This window comes from Macaca nemestrina, chromosome 17, assembly GCF_043159975.1.
Source record: "Macaca nemestrina isolate mMacNem1 chromosome 17, mMacNem.hap1, whole genome shotgun sequence".
Classification (NCBI taxonomy): Eukaryota; Metazoa; Chordata; class Mammalia; order Primates; family Cercopithecidae; genus Macaca; species Macaca nemestrina.
In genome coordinates, this window is record NC_092141.1 from 71,358,330 (window position 1) to 71,379,647 (window position 21,318).

The window sequence follows — 21,318 nt, forward strand, 5'->3', positions numbered from 1 at the left end:
GGAACCAAGATTAATACTAATGAAGTAGATGATATTTTGAAAAACATAGGGATAGAACTCACACCTAAGGAACGCTGGAAGCTGCTAAAAACTCTGCCAGTTACTTGTGAGCATTTCTGATACAGTTTGACCTTTGGGGGAACTTAGTTTAGGTGATGGTATTGGGGGAGGTGAGAATCATTAAACATTTATTCCACCTATATTTATATTCAACATATTTACTGAGTACTTCTTAGATAATGAGATTAAAGACAAAAGTCCTTGCTCTCATGAAGACTATTATGGTGATGGAGTTAACTTATTGGGACTGAGCTTGAAAACTTTGTAAATGAATAAGGAGTTTTTAATTTATTAAACATTTTTAATTTAGTTTATTACCTTGGGAATGTCTGGAAGTCCTAAAGCATAAAGAAAAGGGAGAAAAAAGAGAAGTCATATAATAATAGCAGGATAAAAAGAGTCAAGGCAGAGAGATAGTTTCAGCATAGTAAGATGGATAAGTTTAGAACTTTACTCCTTCACTTTATGCTTAAAGCCAAGGAAGAGAAGGATGTGTGGATGCGAAACTGGTTAAATCTATAAGGCAAATCACGTAAGATTGTTGTCTTTATGAAATAATAGTCTATATATTCTTGTTATGAATTGCTGTATCACTTTCTCTATGACATCAATTATGCCTTGTCTTATAGCTGATGGAAAAGTGTGTCGCAATCTGTTACTAGATCGTTTAAAGACTTTCCAAGGTGAGTAATATGTGTAATAAGAAGTTAAGTACAACTGAAATCTTAAGCTTTATATTTCCTTTTCTAAAGTCCCTTTACAAAGGATAAAAACAGATACTTCTCAAAAGAAGACATACATGTAGCTGGCAAACATATGAAAAAATGCTCAACATCACTAATCATTAAAGAAATGTAAGTCAAAACCACAATAAGATACCATCTCACACCAGTCAGAATGGCTTTTCTTAAAAAGACAAAAAATAACAGATGTTGATGAGGCTGTGGAGAAAAGGGAACAAATGTAATTAGTTCAGCCACTGTGGAGAGCAGTTTGGAGATTTCTCAGAGAATTGGGGGTTAAACTACCATTCGACCCAAAAATCCCACTACTGGGTATATACCCAAAGGAAAATAAGTCATTCTACCAAAAAGACACATACACTTGTAAGTTCATCACAGCATATTTGCAATACCAAAGACATGGAATCAACCTAGATACCTATCAGTAGTAGACTAGATAAAGAAAATGTGGTATATATACACCATGAAATACTATGCATCCATAAAAAAGAACAAAATCCTGCCCTTTGCAGCAACATGGGTGTAGCTGGAAGCTATTATTCTAAGCAAATTAACACAGGGACAGAAAACAAAATACTGCATATTATCGCTTATAAGTGGGAGCTGACCATTGACTATACCTGGACATAAAGATGAGAACAATAGACACTGGGCACTGGGGACTATTAGGAAGGGTAGAGGAGGTAGGCCAGGAGGGGTCAAGGGTTGAAAAGCTGTCTGTTGGGTACTATGCACACTACCTAGATGATGGGATCATTTATACAACAAACCTCAGCAACACACAATTTACCGATGTAAGAAAGCAGCAAATGTACCCCTGAACCTAAAATAAAAGTTGAAAAAAAATTTTTTTAATTGAAAATCCTTCTAATTACTTAATGATAGCAATAGCTAATTTCTAATGAGTGGTGTACCAGGCACTATTCCAAATACTTTACGTATATTTATTTAATTCTCACAGAAATACTATGAGGTAGGTACTTTTATTATCACCATTTCACAGATGAGAGGTGTTGATTCACTGTGCTATATTTAACAGTTAGTTTACTAAAGTTTTTCTTTCCTTTTATGACTTATAGCTTAAGCTCAGATAAATACTAAATTTGTACAGACAATTTACTGTTATAATGGTAGGTTTCAAATTCAGTGGCTGCTATTACGGCTGTTGTTTCTAACATATTTCCCCACAATGAGTAATAGCTGAAGAATGAATAATAAACCTTATTCATTCTCTTTGTTTCAAATGTCTACTTAAAATGTTAGCAGGGTATCATGCAACAAGTATAAGGAGCTGTTCTTTTTCCTCATATCCATACCGAATCCCCTGCCACCTTGGTTTTGTGTTCTTTCTGAACATCTGCATTGTGACTTTGCTTTTCTCCCTCTCACTGGAGTTTAGGGCATATACCTAAGTAGAATTTTTAAGGTTAAGGTATTATTTCACATTTTTCTTATTTCACATATTTTTTCTTAAGGAGGGAAGGTCTTTGAAAATAAACTAGAAACCATTCTGGAAAACATGAACTACAAACTTGAAAATGAAGAAATGAAAGATCTACGGAACCATTTGAAAATTGATGGTATTTCATTTACCATTTATCACTTTCTTTCTGAAGAATCTTTAAAATCCTCTCGTAAAACCTCTGAGAGTTTGCTTATTCAATTTCACTTAGAAAGTAAGGAGGCCAGAGCTGGGCACAGTGGATCACGCCTGTGATCCCAGCACTTTGGGAGGCCGAGGCAGGCAGATCACCTGAGGTCAGAAGTTCAAGACCAACTGAGCCAACATGGTGAAACCCCGTCTCTACTAAAAATACAAAAATTAGCCGGATATAGTGGACCAGGCCTATAATCCCAGCTACTTGGGAGACTGAGGCAGGAGAATCACTTGAACCCAGAAGGCAGAGGTCACAGTGAGCCCAGATTGTGCCACTGCAGTCCAGCATGGGCGATAGAGTGAGACTCCGTCTCAAAAATAAAGAAAGTAAGAAGGCCAGGCACAGTAGCTCACACCTATAATCCCAACACTTTGGGAAGCCAAGGCAGGAGGATTGCTTGAGCCCAGAAGTTTGAGGCTGCAGTGAGCTACGACTGTACCATTGCACTCCAGACTGGGTAACAGAGCAAGAGTCTGTCTCTTAAAAAAAGAAAAAGAAAATAAATAGTAAGAAGTACTTGTAGAGTTACAGTCCTCAAGGATAAAAATATGACTTCTGGTTATTAATCTCAATGTTGTCAGAGAACCAATAAGGACACTGGTAGATTTAGATTTAACTAGAAAAACAAACACTTCAGAAGAAAACAATGGAAGATATTGAAATAAATGTTACAAAAGGTCGGAGACTGACAAAACTAAGTGAGAAGGTAAAAAAGGTTTGGAATTGTTCAGGAAAAAAAAAAGTATTGTACAAATAGAGGTGATCATGTTTTTATTTAACAAATATGAGATGAATGTCAGAGTGGAGTTGAAATAGAGGGTAAGCAATTTCTGACTTGAGACCATTCATCTGGCATTGGACAGATATCTTTTAGGTCAAAATGACAGTTTAGGAGAAGAATTTAAGATCCAATTTAGCATTTAAAACATGGTCTTTTGAATTCTATGAGGTAGTTGAGTACAAGAAAAACACTCAAAAATTAACAAATGCTCTCTCTGAAAGCAATGTTAACTTAGAAAATTTTAAGAAAAAAAGTGATCTCATTCCTAATAGCAATAAAAAAATTATTTTACCTGATTTATGCTTTGTATTTCAGACAATGGAAAGATTTTATTAAATTCTGTGATCCGTGCAGCCAATTTATTTTCTGGTGAGTGAGAAATGCTAACAAAAAGATATAAAATCAAGATCCCTTATTATACATAAAACTATTTTAATATATTTATTTATGGAATGCCTCAGTATTATATAAATGATACACAAGCCTTATTTCACCAAAGTATTGATGACATGCTTCTTTTTAAGAATACTGGTGAGTTTTTTTATTGCCTACTTTTTTAGGAGTAGCTTTTCTTTTTAAAAGAAGTCTATTTTATTATAAGTATCCGGCTTGTTTCCATTGTTTTCAATGAATAAAAGCATTCTTTTGACCAGGCTTAAAGGAAATATTCTATTTTTAGCTCCTTCTTATGATGCTCTGCAGTCAGATAATCCACATTGTGTTCTTGTTCTTCTGCAATTACATCTCTTGCAAGTTGAGATATTACTGTTTTATTATAATTGTCTAAATTTAGAATCATTGTATGTGAAAATATTCACTTATGTTTCCCATCTTTTTCCAAGGTGATAAGATAAATGCCAGTGACATACAACTTTATCTAGGAAATGTAGGTATTGAATTTACAAATAAAGAAAACCAGGATCTACTGGACATAGTGCCATTGGATGGTAAGCATTTCAGACCTTGCATTCAATTTCAGAGAATCTTGAATTTATGAGTTGTACACATAAAATTCTAGAAGTATGACTGTTTAAAGTCCTATTAAAAATTAAGAGAAAATCAAGCATAGGAAGAGCCAATTCTAATATAAAATGTACTGTCTTTACCATTTATATCTTAATTTGGGAGGTAATGTCTTCTTTGGGGTATTGCTATTATGGGATAAACAGTTTTAAATGTGAGACTCAGCATTTATAACAAGACTAAAGCTAAAGATAGGAAAAGATAATAAAAGAATTGTGGAAAGGAAGAAAGATGCACCTCTAAAAAAAAGAAAAGAAAAAATCTATTTCAACATGTTAGAGTTCCACTAATAGTACACCAAATACCAGAATATAGTTAACCTTGAGAAACTTATTAATTTCTTTACTTCCTTCTTTGGATTATTATTAAGATAAATTTATTAAAATTTACTAATAAGCATTAATGTCTTTCTGAATTTCCACTTCCTTGTGAATTAAATTGAGACTTATTTTACAGATAATAAAAGGGTATATAAAGATAGGCTGATGGATGGAGTGAAGACTTACAGAGGTGAGTAAAAATCATGCTAGAAAAGATAAAACTGAGTTCTTCAAGCTTTTGTGTTTACTTTCTTAAAACCTATCTTATTTCCCACTGATTAGATTACTAATTATGTTAATATATTCTTCAAATTATGAACTGGCATTGTTACTCGTACACAATCACATTTGGGGTAATAGCTTTCACTATTTTGTCACTGTAGCAAATTTCAAATCTTACTGGTAAGAAATCTTTGGATTGTTGTCTCTTTGCTGTAATTCATCAGTCTTGCTTGCTCTTTTTCCTCCTACAAATTGCTGTAGCAGTGTTTTCTCGAACACTGATGGGGAAAACTTTTCTGTTCCTGCTCCACAACTGATTCTTTTGTTCACTTCAAAGGTTTTATGATGCTTCCTGTCTGTGTTGATTGACTAAAATAAGCAAGCATTTTTCTGTCTTTAGCATAAATACAAATTTTTCTTATTCTTATCCCCTTCTTTTTTAAGGAGGAAAGGTTAATGTCAATAAAATAGATGATGCTCTTGAAAACATGAGAATCCCACTTGAGGAAGAAGAAATTGAGAAACTGTGTGAAGACTTACCTCTTGATGGTGAGCATTTCACAAATAGAGGGCCTTGTAAGAAAAAGTTTGTTTTTCTGTGAGAACATCTCAAGTATACTTATTAATTTCATGCAAAAAGTCAGAAACATATAGAGCATATAGAGACCCAATCCTAAAGAGTGGAGAAATACTGTCCATTATTATTAACATGAGATAAAATATGAATAATTGGGCCTGGTACAGTGCCTCACACCTGTTATCCCAGCACTTTGGGAGGCGGAGGTGGGCAGATTTCTTGAGCCCAGGAGCTCAAGACCAGCCTGGGCAACATGGCAAAATGCCATCTCTACCAAAAAATATACTACAAAAATAATAATAATAATAATAGCCGGGTGTGGTGGTGGATGCATTTGTCTCAGCTGCTAGTGGAGCTGAGGTGGGAGGATCACCTGAGCCTGAGGAGGTCAAGGCTGCAGTGACCCATGATGGTGCCACTGCGCTCCAGCCTGGATGACTCTTTGAGACTGAGTGAGACCCTCTCTCAAATATAAATGTAAATATTTATATATGTACACATAATTGTGTGTGTGTGTGTGTATATATATATATATATATATATATAATTTCCTTATATTGCTGCTACCAGAGTTTCTTTTTTTGTTTTTGTTTTTGTTTTTTGTTTTTTTTTTATTTCACAGGTTCTGGTGCCTGGTCATCTGTTTTTTTTTTTTTTTTTTTTTTTTTTAATTTTACTTTAAGTTCTAGGGTACATGTGCACAACGTGCAGGTTTGTTACATATGTATATATGTACCATGTTGGTGTGCTGCACCCATTAACTCGTCATTTACATTAGGTATATCTCCTAATGCTATCCCTACTCCCTCACTCCACCCCATGACAGGCCCCAGTGTGTGATGTTCCCCTCCCTGTGTCCAAGTGATCTCATTGTTCAATTCCCACCTATGAGTGAGAACACACGGTGTTTGGTTTTCTGTTCTTGCAATAGTTTGCTGAGGATGATGGTTTCCAGCTGCATCCATGTCCCTACAAAGGAAATGAACTCATCCTTTTGTATAGCTGCATAGTATTCCATGGTGTATATGTGCCACATTTTCTTAATCCAGTCTATCATTGATGGACATTTGGGTTGATTCCAAGTCTTTGCTATGTGAATAGTGCCGCAATAAACATACGTGTGCATGTGTCTTTATAGCAGCATGATTTATAATCCTTTGGGTATATCCCCAGTAATGGGATGGCTGGGTCATATGGTATTTCTAGTTCTAGATCCTTGAGGAATCGCCACACTGTCTTCCACAATGGTGGAACTAGTGTACATCCCACGAACAGTGTAAAAATATTCCTGTTTCTCCACATCCTCTCCAGAACCTGTTGTTTCCTGATTTTTTAATGATCACCATTCTAACTGGTGTGAGACGGTATCTCATTGTGGTTTTGATTCACATTTCTCTGATGGCCAGTGATGTTGAGCATTTTTTCATGTGTCTGTTGGCTGCATAAATGTCTTCTTTTGAGAAGTGTCTGTTCATATCCTTTGTCCACTTTTTGATGGGATTCTTTGCTTCTTTCTTGTAAATTTGTTTGAGTTCTTTGTAGGTTCTGGATATTAGCCCTTTGTCAGATGAGTAGATTGCAAAAATTTTCTCCCAATCTGTAGGTTGCCTGTTCACTCTGATGGTAGTTTCTTTTGCTGTGCAGAAGTGCTTTAGTTTAATTAGATCCCATTTCTCAATTTTGGCTTTTGTTGCCATTGCTTTTGGTGTTTTAGACATGAAGTACTTGCCTATGCCTATGTCCTGAATGGTATTGGCTAGGTTTTCTTCTAGGGTTTTTATGGTTTTAGGTCTATCATTTAAGTCTCTAATCCATCTAGAATTAATTTTTGTATAAGGTGTAAGGAAGGGATCCAGTTTCAGCTTTCCACATATGGCTAGCCATTTTCCCAGCACCATTTACTAAATATGGAATCCTTTCCCCATTTCTTGTTTTTCTCAGGTTTGTCAAAGATCAGATGGTTGTAGATGTGTGGTATTATTTCTGAGGGCTCTGTTTTGTTCCATTGGTCTATATCTCTGTTTTGGTACCAGTACCATGCTGTTTTGGTTACTGTGGCCTTGTAGTATAGTTTGAAGTCAGGTAGTGTGATGCCTCCAGCTTTGTTCTTTTGGCTTAGGATTGTCTTGGCAATGTGGGATCTTTTTTGGTTCCATGTGAACTTTAAAGTAGTTTTTCCAATTCTGTGAAGAAAGTCATTGGTAGCTTAATAGGGATGGGATTGAATCTATAAATTACCTTGGGCAGTATGGCCATTTTCACGATATTGATTCTTCCTATCCATGAGCATGGAATGTTCTTCCATTTGGTTGTGTCCTCTTTTATTTCGAGGAGCAGTGGTTTGTAGTTCTCCTTGAAGAGGTCCTTCACATCCCTTGTAAGTTGGATGCCTAGGTATTTTATTCTCTTTGAAGCAATTGTGAATGGGAGTTCACATTGCATCTATTTGATTCTTCTCTCTTTTCTTCTTTATTAGTCTTGCTAGCGGCCTATCAGTTTTGTTGATCTTTTCAAAAAACCAACTCCTGGATTCATTGATTTTTTTAAGGGTTTTTTGTGTCTCTATCTCCTTCAGTTCTGCTCTGATCTTAGTTATTTCTTGCCTTCTGCTAGCTTTTGAATGTGTTTGCTCTTGCTTCTCTAGTTTTTTTTTAATTGTGATGTTAGGTTGTCAATTTTAGATCTTTCCTGCTTTCTCTTGTGGGCATTTAGTGCTATAAATTTCCCTCTACATACTGCTTTAAATGTGTCCCAGAGATTTTGGTATGTTGTATCTTTGTTCTCATTGGTTTCAAAGAACATTTTTATTTCTGCCTTCTTTTCATTATGTACCCAGTAGTCATTCAGGAGCAGGTTGTTCAGTTTCCATATAGTTGAGCGGTTTTGAGTGAGTTTCTTAATCCTGAGTTCTAGTTTGATTGCACTGTGATCTGAGAGACACTTTGTTATAATTTCTGGTCTTTTACATTTGCTGAGGAGTGCTTTACTTCCAACTATATGGTCAATTTTGGAATAAGTGTGACGTGGTGCTGAGAAGAATGTATATTCTGTTGGTTTGGGGTGGAGAGTTCTGTAGATGTCTATTAGGTCTGCTTGGTGCAGAGCTGAGTTCAATTCCTGGGTATCCTTGTTAATTTTCTGTCTCATTGATCTGTGTAGTGTTGACAGTGGGGTGTTAAAGTCTCCCATTATTATTGTATGGGAGTCTAAGTCTCTTTGTAAGTCTCTAAGGACTTGCTTTAATGAATCTGGGTGCTCCTGTGTTGGGTGCATATATATTTAGGATAGTTAGCTCTTCCTGTTGAATTGATCCCTTTACCATTATGTAATGGCGTTCTTTCTCTCTTTTTATCTTTGTTGGTTTAAAGTCTGTTTTATCAGAGACTGGGATTGCAACCCCTGCCTTTTTTTTTGTTTGTTTTCCATTAGCTTGGTAGATCTTCCTCCATCCCTTTATTTTGAGCCTATGTGTGTCTCTGTATGTGAGATGGGTCTCCTGAATACAGCACACTGATGGGTCTTGATTCTTTATCCAATTTGCCAGTCTGTGTCTTTTAATTGGAGCATTTAGCCCATTTACATTTAAGGTTAATATTGTTATGTGTGAAGTTGATCCTGTCATTTTGATGTTAGCTGGTTATTTTGCTCGTTAGTTGATGCAGTTTCTTCCTAGCATCAATGGTCTCCACATTTTGGCATGTTTTTGCAGTGGCTGGTACTGGTTGTTCCTTTCCATGTTTAGTGCTTCCTTCAGGAGCTCTTGTAGGGCAGGCCTGGTGGTGACAATATCTCTAAGCATTTGCTTGTCTGGAAAGGATTTTATTTCTCCTTCACTTATGAAACTTAATTAGGCTGAATATGAAATCCTGGGTAGAAAATTCTTTTCTTTAAGAACGTTGAATATTGGCCCCCAGTCTCTTCTGGCTTGGAGAGTTTCTGCCAAGAGATCCTCTGTTAGTCTGATGGGCTTCCCTTTGTGGTAACCCAACCTTTCTCTCTGGCTGCCCTTAACATTTTTTCCTTCATTTCAACTTTGGTGAATCTGACAATTATGTGTCTTAAGATTGCTCTTCTCGAGGAGTATCTCTGTGGTTTCTCTGTATTTCCTGAATTTGAATGTTGGCCTGCCTTGCTAGGTTGGAGAAGTTCTCCTGGATAATATTCTGCAGAGTGTTTTCCAGCTTGGTTCCATTCTCCCTGTCACTTTCAGGTGCACCAATCAGACATAGATTTGTTCTTTTCACATAGTCCCATATTACTTGGAGGCTTTGTTCGTTTCTTTTTGCTCTTTTTTCTCTAAACTTCTCTTCTCCCTTCATTTCATTCATTTGATCTTCAATCACTGATACCCTTTCTTCCAGTTGATTGAATCAGTTACTGAAGCTTGTGCATTTGTCACGTAGTTCTCATGCTGTGGTTTTCGGCTCTATCAGGTCATTTAAGGACTTCTCTACAAAGGTTATTCTAGTTAGCCATTCGTCTAATCTTTTTGTCAAGGTTTTTAGCTTCTTTGCGATGGGTTCAAACTTCCTCCTTTAGCTTGGAGAAGTTTGATCGTCTGAAGTCTTCTTCTCTCAACCATCAAGTCATTCTCCATTCAGCTTTGTTCTGTTGCTGGTGAGGAGCTGCGTTCCTTTGGAGGGGGAGAGGCTCTCTGATTTTTAGAATTTTCAGTTTTTCTGCTCTGTTTTTTCCCCATCTTTGTGATTTTATCTACCTTTGGTCTTTAATGATGGTGACGTACAGATGGGGTTTTGGTGTGGATGTCCTTTCTGTTTGTTAGTTTTCCTTCTAACAGTCAGGACCCTCAGCTGCAGGTCTGTTGGAATTTGCTGTAGGTCCACTCCAGACCCTATTTGCCTGGGTATCAGCAGTGGAGGCTGCAGAAGAGTGAATATTGCTGAACAGCAAATGTTCCTGCCTGAAGCTTCGACGGGAAGCTTCAACTCAGAGGGGTACCCGGCCGTGTGAGGTGTCCGTGTACCCCTACAGGGGGAGGGGTGCCTCCCGGTTAGGCTACTCGGGGGTCAGGGACCCACTTGAGGAGGCAGTCTGTCCGTTTCAGATCTCAAACTCCATGTTGGGAGAACCACTACTCTTTTCAAAGCTGTCAGACAGGGACATTTAAATCTGCAGAGGTTTCTGCTGCTTTTGTTTGGCTATGCCCTGTCCCCAGAGATGGAGTCTACAGAGGCAGGTAGGCAGGCCTCCTTGAGCTGCAGTGGGCTCCACCCAGTTCCCAGAATTTCTATACCAAAAAACACTAGAATAAGATCATGGCCAGGGTTGGGATCAAGTATATAAGTTAACAGAAAAAGAATATTTGAGAAGGTAGAGGAAATTATGAAATAATTCAGAGAGAAATAAACAGAAAAAAAGAGAGATAAAAGAAAGTGGTGGAAATTGTTTAAAGTGTACTATTGTAAAATGTACAAAACATTTCTAACAATCACATTTAATAGATTCATAGGTCTTAAGCTTTAGATTGCATAGAAATCACCCACTCCCTTGAGACTGTGATCAAGTAGGTCTAGGATGGAGCCTATGAATCTTCATTTTATATAAGCAATCCCACTATAGTTAATTTTGTTGAAATAGCTAGCCTTTACAATAAAAGAAAATATATGTTGATATATTTATTTGGGATTATTACCTTTTTGCATGATCTTTAGCAACACAATCTCGTCAAAGCACTCTGTTTAACTCTTAGGATCATGAGCATCTTAACATCTTTAGCATCTTGAAATAATGTAATAGTTTGATAACCATCCCAGAAGTGCTGATTTACCAAAGCTTATCTAACATGATCTGATGCTTGAAACCATAAGACTTTCTGCTTGCCAAAAACATGGTCTCTTTCTTGCCCAACCTCTAATCCTTTTTTCATAAAACTGTGTAACACATGAGCCAGCCAAGAGTTAAGTCTAAAGCTCCTGTTAAAATGGGGATATGGCCCCACTCTAAATTTCTAGAGGAGAGATCAGCTGATGTCTTGAAATAAATATTACTAGAATTTGCCTCTGTTCTATGAAGGCTGAGTTTCAAAAATACAACCAAAGAAACAAAGTACAGCAATAAACAAAAGGGATATAAAAACCAGCTAGAGAGTCATTTAAAATATTTGAAAGAAGTAGGAGGAAATAAATGTCAGTGTTTTAATATAGTGCTCTATTGTTGGATCTGAAATAGTTCATAACCCAGTGGTTTCTTTGACATTAGTGATTGCTGTCACAGAAGCAGAGACTTCATGTTGTTTACTGTTGTATCCCCAGTACTGAAATAGAGCCTGGCATGTAGTATGCACCCAACAAATATATTTTTTAGAATGTAATTATTTTATTAATATTTAAAAGCATTTTTATGTTTTGAACATATTTTTGAAATGATAACCTTTTACTTTAGTGAATAGTACTGGACAAGGCCAGATTTGATGTTTTTCTACAATTTAAGTTAGTATTGGTAGCAGTTCAAGAAATTCAAATCCTTTGACTCCAATCACAAGGCTTTCTCTTAAGTACTTCACTGATTTTTGTAAAATATTCTTCATTTGAACTGTTATTAAAATTGATTTTAAATAAAATTTGTATGTGGCTAGATATTCCTTGTTGATTTCACTTTCACTGACATTTTTACTGTCATTTTACAGTGCTTACAAAATATTACCTGTTGGGTTTCTCTTTTTTCCCCAACTTTCATTTTAGAATCAGGGGTACATGTACAGGCTTGTTACATAGGTATATTGTATGATACTGAGGTTTAGAGTATGAATGAATCTGTCCCCCAGGTGGTGATCATAATACCCAATAGGTAGGGTTTTTTTTTCAATCCTTACCCCATTTCCACCCTCCCCCATCTTATATTCCTCAGTGTCTATTATTACCATTTTTATGACCATGAGTACCCAAGGTTTACCTTCCACTTGTGAGAACATATGGTATTTGGTTTTCTGTTTCTGTATTAGTTTGCTTAGGATAATGCTTTCCAGCTGCATCTGTGTTGCTGCAAAGGATGTGATTTTATTTTTACATGGCTGCATAGTATTCCATTGGGTATATGTACCATATTTTCTTTATCAAGTCCACTATTGATGGGCATCTAGGTTGATTCCATGTCTTTGCTGTTGTGAATAGTGCTGCGATGAACATACAACTGCATGTGTCTTTTTGGTAGAATGACTTATTTTCCTTTGAGTATATATCCAGTAGTGGGATTGCTGGGTCAGATGGTAATTCAACTCTCAGTTCTCTGAGAAATCTCTAAACTGCTCTCCACAGTGGCTGAACTAACTTACAGTCTCACCAGCAGTAGCAGCAGCGTGTAAATGTTCCCTTTTCTCCCTAGCCTCACCACGATCTGTTATATTTTGTCTTTTTAAGAAAAGCCATTCTGGGCCTGGCGCGGTGGCTCATGTCTGTAATCCTAGCACTTTGGGAGGCTGAGGTGGGCAGATCATGAGGTCAGGAAATTGAGACCATCCTGGCTAACACGGTGAAACCCCGTCTCTACTAAAAATACAAAAAATTAGCTGGGCGTGGCAGCACGCACCTTTAGTCCCAGCAACTCAGGAGGCTGAGGCAGAAGAATGGTGTGAACCTGGGAGGCGGAGCTTGCAGTGAGCCCACATTGCGCCACTGCACTCCAATCTTGGTGACAGTGTGAGACTCCGTCTCAAAAAAAAAAAAAAAAAAAAAAAGACAAGAAAAGCCATTCTGACTAGTGTGAGATGGTATCTTATTGCGGTTTTGATTAGCAGTTCTCTAATGATTAGTGATGATGAGCATTTTTTTCGTGTCTGTTGGCCACTTGTAGGTCTTCTTTTGAGAAGTGTCTGTTCATGTCCTTTGCCTGCTTTTAAGTGGAGTAATAATTTTTTGCTCTTTAAGTTCTTTAATAGAGTCTAGATATTGAACCTTTGTCAGATGTAAAGTTTGTGAATATTTTCTTCCATTCTGTAGGTTATCTGTTTACTCTCTTGATAGTTTCTCTTGCTGTGCTTCTGTGTGTTCTTTAGTTTAATTAGGTTCCATTTGTCAATTTTTGTTTTTGTTGCAATTGCTTTTAAGAACTTAGCCATAAATTCCCTGCCAATGCCAATATCAGAAAGGGTATTCCGTAAGTTTTCTTGTAAGATTTTTATAGTTTGAGGTCTTACATTTAAGTCTTTCATCCATCTTTTGAGTTAACTTTTGTATATGGTGATAGGTAGGGGATCCTGTTTCATTCTTCTGCATATGGATAGCCAGTTATCCCAGCACCATTTTTTGAATAGGGAGTTTTTTTCCCACTGCTTATTTTTGTCAACTTTGTTGAAGATCAAATGGCTGCAGGTATGTGACTTTATTTCTGGATTCTCTATTCTGTTCCATTGGTCTATCTGTCTGTTTTTGTACCAGTACCATGCAGTTTTACTTACTGTAGCCTTGTAGTATACTTTGAAGTCAGGTAATACAATGTCTCCAGCTTTGATTTTTGTTTTTGATTTTTTGTTTTATTTTGCTTAGGATTGCTTTGGCTCTTTTTTGGTTCCATGTGAATTTTAGAATTTTTTTCTAGACCATCAAATATTTGATGAATTTAACAATGAAAGTAATTTTTTCCTTTTTTTCCTCTTTCACACTAGTGAGGAAGTAACAAAAACAGGAAAAATTGACTGAATAGAATAAATGTGTTTATCATATTTAGATTATTTTTCCTTTCTCAATTTACACTTATATAAAGTAAAAATAAACTAATGAGAACTAATAGAGTGACTTGTACCTGTAACCTCAGCACTTTGGGAGGCCAAGGCAGGAGGATCACTTGAGCCCAGGAGTTCAAGACCAGCCTGGGCAGCACAGGGAGACCCTATCTGTAAAAAAAAAAAAAAAAAAAATTGTAAAAAATTAGCCAGGCATGGTGGTACATGCCTGTAGTCCAAATCACTCAGGAGACTGAGATGGGAAGATCACTTGAACCCTGAAGGTTGAGGCTGCAGTGAGTCATGATCATGCCACTGTATTCCAGCCTGGACAAGAGAGCAAGACCTTGTTTCTAAAAAGGAAGTGTATATGCATATATATATATATGTGTGTGTGTGTGTGTATACACACAGACACACAGAGAAAGTATATATATGTGTATGTATGTAGTTTTATATGTATGAAAGTATATGTATATATACTTTTTATACATAAAAAGTGTATATGTATACTTTTATATATATATACACACATACACTTTTTTCTAAATATATATATAATTAGAAAAAATTCTAGGCAACTGTCAGATCCTTAACACTTTACTTCACAGTTTAAGAATTTTATGTAATTGGGACCTATATTAGTATGCTTGGGCTTCCACAACAAAATACTATAGACTGGGTGGCTTAAGCAACAGAAATTTATTTTCCCACAGTTCTGGAGATAGGAATTCCAAGATCAAGGGGCTGGCCTATTTGGTTTCTGGGAGGGCTGCCTTTCTGTCTTATAAATGGCTGCCTTCTTGCTATGTCCTTACATGATGGAGAGAGGGTGAAAGAGATCTCTTTCTTCCTCATTTTGTAAGACCACCATCATATTGGATCAGAGACCAACCCTTACAACTTTATTTAATCTTAATTACCTTCTAAAGACCCTGTCTCCAAATACAGTCACATTGGGGGTTAGGGCTTCATTATATGAATCATTCATTATATGGGGGACATAATTCAGTCAGTCTATAGCAGGACCATATCAAAATTGTATCTTGTCTTATAGATGAGAGAAGAGTTAAACTGGATTTACTTCTGAATGAAGTAGATGAAATTTTAGGTGAGTCAGAAGAAATGATGATAAGACAATAAAAATCATCTAAATGTTTATAACAAAAGAAATTATTTTGAAAGTATTTTATGTTATCTTGTCCATATCATATTAATCCTGACATTGTATCTGTTTTTATTGGCAATTTATATACAACTAAAGAGACATGCTTTATAAACTAAATGTTATTAATTATTATAATCAGTTGTTATCTACATCTTACTTAAAAGGCCACAGTGTAATGCCTAAATAACATGTCTTATATTCTTTGGAGTTTTTCAATAATATAATTTCATTCTCTACTGTTTTGATAGCAAAATAGCAATGCAAATTACACATACAGGTAATATGACTACTAAGAATAAATTCATGATTCAGACACAAATGAAACAATAGAGCAAATATTACATGCTGGCAGAATTATTCATGCCACATCATTTTGTGAACTATCTGTGTGCTGTGTTTGTTTCTTGCAACATCGAAGAGCTTTCTTCTACCGGAAAGACGTTTCATTTCTGAAATCTCCCTTCTAGTTCTGTGTAATTAGACAACACTGATGTTTCTGTTGCTTTTTATCCTGTATTTGTCGGTAATGCTACACAGACATAATTGATTTTATAATTACTATTGAAATTTGATTTTTTTAATTATTTTCTTTTTTAAGGGGAAGAAATTGACTATCAAGACCTGGAAAATATTCTGAAAACCATAGGGTTAAGACTCCAACTAAAGGAAAACTCGGTATTGATGAAAAGTTTGCCACTTGATGGTAAGCATTTAATTTACGATGAGGTATTTATTCATCCATTTACTAAAAGTCAATGTGCTGCCATTAGGCACTAAACATTATATTTGGCTCTGAGTCATAAAGAATAAAAAAGACAATGTCCAGGTCCTAAAAGAATTCAATGTATAGACAGACAGCACATGCCAAAAAAATTCCATGCACTTTGGTAAGTGCTATAATATTAATAAAAACATAACAAAGGCACAGAGGCATACCCAACCAAGGCATGTTTGAGGAACCATGTATAACTTCATGTTGAGATAGTACAGAGTACACAGTGATATTCACAATATGTGAAGAAATACTTCATTAATTTGGCTCAATTTAATCAAAGAAGAAGACAAGTTCCAAGGCAGAGATACCCAGGACTTTTTAATCATTTTCTTGAGCTGACACTCTCCTCTGGTCAATTTCACCTTGGTTTTCCCATAAGTTATTGGGGTACAGGTGGTATTTGGTTACATGAGTAAGATCATTAGTGGTGATTTGTGAGATTTTGGTGCACCCATCACCCGGGCAGTATACACTGCACGCTATTTGTAGTCTGCTATCTCTCATCCCCTTTCCACCCTTCCCCCCAAGTCCCTAAAGTGCAATGTATCATTTTTATGGCTTTGTGTCCTCACAGCTTAGTTCCCACATATCAGTGAGAACATATGATGTTTGGTTTTCCATTCCTGAGGTACTTCGCTTAGAATTATAGTCTCCGATCTCATCCAGGTTGCTGCAAATGCCATTAATTCATTCCTTTTTATGGCTGAATAGTATTCCATCATATAAATATACCACAGTTTCTGTAACCACTTGTTGATTGATGGGCATTTGGGTTGTTTCCACTTTTTTGCAATTGCGAGCTGTGCTGCCATAAACATGTGTGTGCAGGTATCTTTTTCATATAATGACTTCTTTTCCTCTGGGTTGATACCCAGTAGTGGGACTGCTAGATCAAATAGTAGTTCTACTTTTAGTTCTTTAAGGAATCTCCACACCATTTTCCATAGTAGTTGTAATAGTTTACATTCCCACCAGCAGTGGAGAAGTGTTCCCTGTTTACCGCATCCACGCCAACATCTACTGTTTTTGGATTTTTTTCTTATAGCCATTCTTGCAGGAGTAAAGTGGTATCGTATTGTGGTTTTGATTTGCATTTCCCTGATCATTAGTGATGTTGAGCTTTTTTTGTATGTTTGTTGGCCATTTGTATATCTTGTTTTGAGAATTGTCTATTCATGTCCTTAGCCCACTTTTTGATGTGACTGTTTTTCTTCTTACTGATTTGAGTTTGTTGTAGATTCTGAATATTAGCCCTTTATCAGATGCGTAGATTGTGAAGATTTTCTCCCACTCTGTGTGTTGTCTTAAAAGAGCAATTTTATTTTGCTCATGATTTTGTAGGTCAAGAACTAGGTTTTTCTGGATCCAGAGAAGTTATTCACATGATAGCTCACTCTCTTAAAAGGCAAATTGGTACTGACTGTTGTCTGGGAACTCAGCAGGACTTCAGTCTGGGACCTCCAGTTCTTCTCTATGTGGGCTTCTCCACAGGATTGCTTCATTTTCCTCATAGCATGGTGGCTGGTTTTCAAGAGCAGTTGTTCTAAGAGACAGGTAGTGGAAGCTGTCAGTTTCATAAGGCCTAGGCACAGAAACAGGTACAGAGTCACTTCTGTAGTTTTCTGTTGATTAAAGCAATTGCATAACATACACAAAATTAAAAGCGAAAGGACATAAATCCTCCACATCTCCATGGTTAGGTTGAAATGTTAAATGAAAAAACAAAAATTGTGTCATTCCTACTCAATTGTCAAGAATTTTATATTTTAATACTCTGTTTGGTTTACTACATCAAACACAGTACCTTAAGTTGTCATTGTTAGAATTTATTTAAAGTTAAATTGAACAATGATTTTATATAGCTCAGTATTTTAGGGAAAGTGTGAAAGCTGTTTTTCTAAAATTGAGAGAGAATAAACTGGATAGAATCTTAAAAAAAAAAAAGGAAAGGGTGTTTTCTCCTCCTCCCCACTTTATGTTTTTGTGTTCCATGGGTCTACATGCCTATTTTTATACCAGTACCATACTGTTTTGGTGACTATGGACTTATAGTATAGTTTGAAATCAGGTAGTGTGGATGGCTCCAGATTTGTTATTTTTGCTTAGTCTTGCTTTGGCTATATGGGCTCTTTTTTGGTTCCATATGAATTTTAGGATTTTTTTTCTAATTCTGTGATGAATGATGGGGGTATTTTGATGGGAACTGCACTGAATTTGTATATTGCTTTTGGCAGTATGGTCATTTTCACAATATTGATTCTACCGATCCGTGAGCATGGGATGTGTTTCCATTTGTTTGTGTCATCTGTGATTTCTTTCAGCAGTGTTTTGTAACTTTTCTTGTAGAGATCTTTCACCTCCTTGGTTAGGTATATTCCTAAGTATTTTATTTATTTATTTATTTATTTTACAGCTGTTGTGAAAGGGATTGAGCTCTTGATTTGATTCTCCGCTTGGCTGCTGTTGGTGTATAGAAGTGCTACTGATTTGTGTACATTAATCTTGTATCCAGAAACTTTGCTGAATTCTTTTATCAGTTCTAGGAGCTTTCTAGAAGAGTCTTTAGGGTTTTCAAGATAAATGATCATATTATCAGCAAACGGTGACAGTCAATTTCACCTTTAACCACAGAGAAACGTAGAACTGAAAGAAGGCAATCGACCAACCATAAAAGTTACAGGATAAAATACCAGAGGGCAGCTTACCAGTCTTCTCTTGTTTACATTAGTCCTTCACTCCTGAAGGGTTTATGTGGTGCCCTGATGTTACCTTCCAGACACCGGACCATTGGTCTAGTCTTTTATTGCTGCTTTCTGTAATGAAGGAGTAGGCAATGATAATCTTAGATTCATGGTACATAAAGGAAAAGGCAAAAATCTTTTAAAAAGAAAAGTTTCCCTAATTGGTGCTTTAACTGCCACTGCTAGCCCTCTACCCGAGGCTGTACACACACACACACACACACACACACACACACACACACACAGCTTTTCATTTCCCAAGAATTTTGTTACGGCTTTTCACTTGGTTCCTACAATCCAAATTTCTGCTCAAACTTCAGTTGCTCCAGGGTTGATTTGTGGAGAGGAAGCCAGAAATCCATGCTACTTCACCACCTATGTGGGATTAGATGAATTTCTGTAAATATGAAACCTGTCATGGCAGCAGACAACATCTCACTGATTACCTTGAAGAAGAATTTATTGTTATGGGCTTGTCAATGAAAATACAAAGCAAAGCATCCATTTGATGTCATGTGAAAAATATATAGAAATGCTCAATGCTAACATTCAAAGAAATCTTGTCATAATCATCAGGTTTTTTGCTCAAGAATCGCTTGAGCTAAATCTAACTATATCTAACATTATACTTGGGAACACCAATATGCATGATCTTAAGCAGAGGAGTAGAAAAGGAGAAATCAGAAGAAAAAAAGAGAGACATAAGAAAGGCATAGCAAGGTACCACTAATTGTTTTGGTGTCAAAAAAGAAAAAGTAGGTAGATTTATTATCTTAAGAGCTCTCTCCTGTTGGTCTAATTCTTATTTCGGGTATAAACACAAACACAAAAAGATTTGAGTAAAATTATGAGTTGTTCTTCTGAAATTGCTGGTTTTTTAAATATTTGATCAAGCCTCCCCACCAGTTGCTATACTGTGCTTTAATATCTTACAGCTGCTGGAAAGTTGTATAAGCATAAGTTGCTGGATGGTATAAGGTCTCTCAAAGGTAAGTGAGAAATCAGGTAAAACTGATTGTGTTTACTTTTTTAAAACCACATATATTTGGGGTGATGACAAGTTTGGCAATTAACCTGTTTATTGTTTTTGTCTCATAATTTACTACTTTGAACATAGTGCCTTTGGGGAAGTGATTTTTTATTCTATCACTGCATTTAAAATCTATTTTACAAATAGAATTATAAAGGCAGCTTCTTGCCACATTTCATCAGACTTGCCTAGTTCTTCAGTTTTTTCCTTATAAATGTCCCATGAAACCTATAGTCAGATCCTCTAGACAAAAATGGGAGAGCATTCCCATTTTTGGGATTCACATGGCAATTATTTTCATATAAACAACTTTATTGTTTCTTTGATTGTTTACCCTCTATTAACTCATGGACATGCCTAGTATTTTTCACTTTATCATTATTGTTTGCATTTCTCATTCCTGTTCTCTTTTTTCTAAGGAGTGAAGCTTAGTGTTGATAAACTAGAACCTTTCATGGAACATATGGGCTTTGAGCTTGAGGAAGAGGAATACCAAGATCTGAAAAACAACCTGCCCATTGATGGTGAGCTGCTGTTTAAGCAAAACTTTGGATCATATATGAGAACTTCTGATAGTATATTTAGAGTTGTGCAGAAGCATTAAAAAATAAAAAGAACTGCCCTCCAGCCTGAGCAACAGAGTGAGACCCTGTCTCCAAAATAAATAAATAAATGCATAAATAAATAGATACGTAAAAAGGTAAGAGTCCAGTCCTCAAGAATTAATTCATGCAGTAGACTTTATTGAGCATCTAATATATGTACACTATTAGGAATACAAAAATGAAGATGACAGAATCTCTGACCTCTAGGAGTTCATAGTCTAGTAATACATCTTATATGCAAACAATATATCATAATGCAATGTGGTTGTGAATATATAAAAATATGTTCAGTGAGATCTTAAAGGAGGAAAGAACTAAGTTTTCCAGGAAGGGAATCAGAGAAAGGCTTGTCAGAAGATGTGTGGAAATTCTCCCAGATGAAGGCATTCCAGATAGGAAAATAATGCATACAAAAGCGTAAATGCATGCGAAGCCACAGAATTGTTAGGATTGCAGCAAGAATTTCCTTGGGGGTAGAATGTGACTTCATGTTACAACATGGCAGGAAAAAAAAAGGCTGGAAAGGCAGATTGCCAAGACTGGAAAGCTATGTAGTTTAGCTTTCATCATCCTTTTGAGCCTTTCAGTAATGTGTGTCTTTCTAGAAATTCGTCCATTTCATCTAAGTTGTCTGATTTGTTGGCATGAAGTTGTTCATAGTATTTCTTTATATTCCTTTTTAATTTCTATGAAGTCAGTAATGCTGTCCTCTCTCATGATTTTGATCTGTATCTTTTTTTTTTTTTTTTTTTTTTTTTTTTTTGAGACGGAGTCTCGCTCTGTCGCCCAGGCTGGAGTGGATCTCGGCTCACTGCAAGCTCCGCCTCCCGGGTTTACGCCATTCTCCTGCCTCAGCCTCCCGAGTAGCCGGGACTACAGGCGCCCGCCACCTCGCCCGGCTAGTTTTTTTGTATTTTTTAGTAGAGATGGGGTTTCAC

The 21,318-nt window shown here is 36.3% G+C and overlaps 1 protein-coding gene across 9 annotated transcripts in view; it reads left to right on the top strand.

Annotated features, from left to right (window-relative positions):
• The window catches only part of LOC105483060 (EF-hand calcium binding domain 3), a 575,939-nt gene that overhangs the window by 432,477 nt on the left and 122,144 nt on the right, over positions 1–21,318 (top strand). For all 9 annotated transcript variants that reach the window (XR_011615926.1, XM_071083376.1, XM_071083377.1 and 6 more), the window contains 11 exons: positions 2–106; positions 690–743; positions 2,279–2,383; positions 3,558–3,611; positions 4,085–4,189; positions 4,722–4,775; positions 5,252–5,356; positions 15,119–15,172; positions 15,828–15,932; positions 19,681–19,734; positions 20,195–20,299. Coding sequence is in view for 8 of the 9 variants with exons in the window: in XM_071083376.1 (XP_070939477.1) it covers positions 2–106; positions 690–743; positions 2,279–2,383; positions 3,558–3,611; positions 4,085–4,189; positions 4,722–4,775; positions 5,252–5,356; positions 15,119–15,172; positions 15,828–15,932; positions 19,681–19,734; positions 20,195–20,299 (900 nt within the window). In the remaining variant the exon portion in view is untranslated. The remainder of the gene's footprint in view (position 1; positions 107–689; positions 744–2,278; positions 2,384–3,557; positions 3,612–4,084; positions 4,190–4,721; positions 4,776–5,251; positions 5,357–15,118; positions 15,173–15,827; positions 15,933–19,680; positions 19,735–20,194; positions 20,300–21,318) is intronic.